Genomic DNA, 5000 nt, shown 5'->3' with positions numbered 1-5000 from the left:
CTCAGAAGACTTGCCGGGATAGAGAGAGAGAGAGAGAGAGGGAGAGAGGGGGAGAGAGAGAGGGGTCACTGGAATGCTAAGTAGCATTCCAGTGTTCAACAACAATCTATTGATCCCTCTCATTTATTTATTTCTCTCTTTTTTATTATCTCTCTCTCTCTCCCCTCTCATCACTTTGTTACAAACCCCTTCTCTCCTCGGTTTGATGCCTCCCTCGTTCTCTCTCTCTCTCTCTTGCTCTCTCTCTCTCTCTCTCTCTCTCTCTCTCTCTCCCTCGCTCTTTCCGACACTTTCTGCTCAATTACAACACATTGAATAATTGCTGCAGAAAGAGACAGACAGACAGAGAGAGAGAGAGAGAGAGAGAGAGAGATTGATGCCTCGACGACCACAGGCGTGCGCAAAGGCTCAACTAATTTAGATCTTTTGTCTTATAGACGTAATATAGCTGCACTCTACAGTGTATAATTTAGTTTCATTGTATACAGATATTCTACTGTTATGCGGATGAAAAAAGGGCACCTTGTGCAGCGCGTGGAACCCGGCCGGTTGCCTTTAATAGTGTGAGATTTATAGATTTCGGGGCCTAAATAATATATTGGAAGCTTTTTTTTTTTTTAATCAAGAATTGATCAATGTCACCTGCATGGTCCACATACTGTATACACCGTCGTCTTCTAAAAAAAAAACAACTATTATATATTATACTATTATATAACTATAATCTACCTGATCTTGAGGCCTACAATATCGGGGGGGGGGGGGTAAGTAATACAAATAAAATAAACGTGTCATTTTTTGTCTTATCAACTAGTACCAAAAAGGTCGACTAGTGGATTTACTAGTCGACTAGATAAACTAGTAAACTAGTGGACTATTGCTTAATGCCCTATAGCTCAAAGGCACACACGGGGATTAACAGTGCCGGTCCAGAGCGTGCTGAGAACCTAATTATAATGTCAGGCCGGGGATGGTTTTGGTCTTTATATACGCCCCAGGTTTTGATGTGATTTATGTGCATTTTGTTACTGAATCGTTTTGTTTGAAGCAACTATAGAAGGTGCAATATCTTTTATATCGTTAATTTAACTATGCAATGACGACTGTGTGTGTGTGTGTGTGTGTGTGTGTGTGTGTGTGTGTGTGTGTGTGTGTGTGTGTGTGTGTGTGTGTGTGTGTGTGTGTGTGTGCGTGTGCGTGCACGTCCTCCAGCCATCGAGCAGAGCATTGAACAGGAGGAGGGGCTGAACAGATCATCGGCAGACCTGAGGATCCGCAAGACACAGGTAAGACACGCCCATCTACAGCTATAAGACACGCCCATCTACAGCTAAGACACGCCCATCTACACCTAAGACACGCCCATCTACACCTAAGACACGCCCATCTACAACGCTTGCTCCATGGGGGAGGGGCAGAAGACCAAGCCAAGGGAGCAAGCTTGTCTCGTCAAAACCACGTGACTCCCATTGAACATGCATTTACGAGCCCTGCGACACACAGAAGACACAGAGGAGACCCGTGTCTCTTATATGTGTCAGGCGCCTAATAGCCTCGGTCTCAGGCTTACTTGTCTGCGAAAAGAAAAGCCTGGTCACAACAACGTATAAGGCAGAGAAGCTATTATCGGCGGATGTATCGTCCGGAAACATCCGTCAGATTTATTTCCTCCCCGGATACGATATTATTTTCCCGACCAATCACGACACTTGTTTCATTCGCGGAGAATGTAAACTGATTTGTTAAAGCGTCAACGTCATTTTCTTGGGGCGATACTTCCGCTAAAATCCGCCCCAAAACTAATTCTGGCCTCTACAGCGTATAGGTCTTGCCCAGGGTGCGTATGGCACTCTATATATATCTTGCTCAGGTCATTTAACACAGGGAAGCTGGCAGGAATGAACTCCCCAGCATTGACCATATGCACACTGTGGCCATGTTGCTAACTACGTATAGCTGCAATTTCCCATTGACAGCCCATATATCCAAACAGAAAAGTCCTATCTGGTTGTATTAAAAAATACGTCAAATTCACCGACATTGCAGCTGTATGAAAAGCTTGGAATTATCCTCTTTCTATGTGCAAAGTGTTTGTTTCATGAATAATCCACCGTAGATCAACTGTTGGCATTTGGGAAGCGCTCGTTTTCAGTAAAGCAACCTCCTGCATTATGTGCAAATTCAAAACAGGTGGTACGCAATATATGGTGGCTCGTTGAGTCATATCCAATGAGCACTTCCAAACTCCCAACACTTAGGAAAAACAAAACACCTGCATGTAATTTCTTGACAGGAAGTATCCACGGTGGATTTTTATGACACAAACAGATATAGAAGGAGGATAATTCAAGCTTTTCGTACAGCTGCAATATGTACCGCTTGCCGTAGCACTTCATGCCCTAGCCTCGCAGGCTTACGCAAACTATATGTCTAAACTATATCTTACGCTAAAATGTGTCATTTTTGATAATATGTTATGTAGACAGACGGCAGGTCTATAGCATTCTGTGGTGTTTTATAGTTTCAAATGTACAGATGATTGTTGGACGGATGACGGGTTCTTAGTTTCCTTATGATCCTCGATGACTATTTCTATGCATTTTTATGAATTACCTTGTGTTGTTCTAGATCGCGAAATCTACCAATAGATCACAAAGGCTGTGGCAGGTATATCACATGACATTCCCCCTAAAGAATATTTAATTTAAATATATATATATATATATTTTTGGCATCTGTCACTTGAATTATAAGTTGACTTGATTGATTGACTGACATAAAAAAGGGGCCTGTCAGCTCAAACCCATAATGTTTTCAAGAGTGTTGCTGCGCACAAATGTTATAGTATAGTATAACAGTAGTATAATAGTATAGATTACAAATTAAATACAAAAAGAACTCTACCTGCATTTGTCTTAAATGTAATGCTAGCATACCATTTTCAGCAATGGTATTATAATGTTTTCAGGTGGGTATATAGATCATGTTGAGCTGAAAGTATAGCTCTCAAGTGTGGACACCCCATCTAGTCGCTCTGGATCAAGAGCGTCTGCTAAATGTCTAAATTGTAAATTGTAATATTGTTTAAAATTGTGATAGTGATCATGGCATTTTCTGTGCTCAAGAGGAGGACTGCCCTCGTACTTGAGGGCATAGACATTAATAATAATAATAATCTTTATTGTCCCCGAGGGATATTCGCGCCGTCTTCACAGTCTGTTCAGACACAGAGCACGGGGTGCGGTACTTACTTTAGACAATAGACTAGTCACTGGTTAGACAACTACAACCTATCTCAAACCCTCACCCTAAACCTCTTAACCTCCCACGGGGCAGCTGCACACCTAAACCTTAACCCATGTCTAACCAATGACTATAGTCTAAACTAAGTATGCACCCCCAGAGCACATGTTACACCAAGACGATACGAAAAAACACGAGGTCCCCACAGTGTGCAGAACCACATCCTAACGGCGGGGGCAGTTTGTTTGCAGAACAGACTTTGTGGATATCAGTATAGCCGACACAGGTATATAAAAGTAACTGACTCTGCCCAATGCAGTTCCCTAGCAACGCAAATCCACTGACACGTGCTATGCAATATTTCACAATGGGCCCTACTACTACTACTACTACTACTACTCCTGTGACTAAATCATTCTGGTCCAGACTGTATGTAGTAAGATATCATATGCTATAGGTGTAGGTGAATTTTGCATTGTAGTAAGAGTTATGTAATGTTAATTACATGCATTCGTGGTGTTGGGTATATAGGATGCAGTTGCCATCCTATATCCGTCATCATGCGTCCTTTTCAGGAATCTGGAATCTAACTAAAAACAACAAAACAAAAGTAGCCAATCTTACAAGTTCCAAACACGCGTTTCTCAAGCTTGTGGATCCGCTATACTGACTTTGTTATGCTTCTGTGTGACGCTGTGTGTAGTGTGGTCAAGTAGTATAGGGCGTTATAACATTTACTAAAAGATCAACAAAAAGTTTGAATATGCGGAGATGAGAGGTTTCTGGTCCCGACAGCAACCTCCTCTGGCCAAGAGGAGGTTCGGGTCAGTCTTTGACAGAAAGAAAAGAAGCAGATGTTTTGGTCTCAACCTTATTCAAAATCAAATCTTTAGAACTTAATGCTTTATTGTATACGCTTGCCAATCGGGGGGCCACGGCTCTTTAGCCGACTGGTGACGTACTGTACTATACCGTACACATGCCATATCGGATTGATTATAGGTCCCGGGTTCGTTCGCCTCCCGGCCCCCGAGGCTATATACATTATTGCAGCTTTTTTTTATTAAATTCCAATATGTTCCGGTGACAATGTCATCATCATATATACTGTACGAATGAGGAGGTGGGCCCGCCGTATACGCGTACAGCGCGCCTCCATCCACCGTATAGAAATGGAGCCTTTTCTGAAGGGATCACTGCCGACCCGCTGGTATAGCAGTTACCCCCCGCTGTCGCCGGCCCCCGGGTCTATTTTTAAACATGACGCTGCCGCGGTCACGCAGAAACCTCTTATCTCCATGTTGTGACTTTTCGTGACGGAGGAGGAGGAGGAGGAGGGGGAGGGGGAGGTGGAGGAGGGGGAGGGGGAGGAGGAGGAGGAGGAGGAGGAGGAGGAGGGGGAGGGGGAGGTGGAGGTGGAGGTGGAGGAGGAGGAGGAGGAGGGGGAGGAGGAGGAGGAGGAGGGGGAGGAGGGATGCAGTGTATCTATCCTCCAGAGGCACAGTGTGTGATTTGTCAGTGCTGAAACTCTGACCATTCCCTTTCCAATTCTTCTAGTCACGATTCGGGTAAAACTATTTTCTGGGCGGGAACCCCCTTTTTTTAGCAGATCTACAAGCTCAACGAGCTTGTAGGTGGGTCACTGGAACAACATATTTTCAGATGGGGGTCGGCGGCCAATTACATAATATTCTTGGGGGTCCTTGACATGTTGAAATGTTTGAGAACGACTGACACAGAAAACACAGGTTTTTCGA

At 43.8% G+C, this 5000-nt stretch overlaps 1 protein-coding gene across 1 annotated transcript in view; it reads left to right on the top strand.

The window, feature by feature from the left end:
* stx1b (syntaxin 1B) overlaps positions 1 to 5000 on the top strand; it is a gene marked incomplete at its 3' end in the record, with an annotated part of 98459 nt that overhangs the window by 85482 nt on the left and 7977 nt on the right. Inside the window, exon 5 of the mRNA XM_080776551.1 lies at positions 1213 to 1286. Within this exon, the coding sequence (XP_080632677.1) occupies positions 1213 to 1286 (74 nt within the window). The remainder of the gene's footprint in view (positions 1 to 1212; positions 1287 to 5000) is intronic.

This window comes from Protomyctophum bolini, assembly GCF_963924005.1.
Source record: "Protomyctophum bolini genome assembly, chromosome: 11".
Taxonomy (NCBI): domain Eukaryota; kingdom Metazoa; phylum Chordata; class Actinopteri; order Myctophiformes; family Myctophidae; genus Protomyctophum; species Protomyctophum bolini.
The sequence above is the reverse complement of the archived record's forward strand: the minus strand, read 5'-3'. Positions and strand labels throughout refer to the sequence as shown.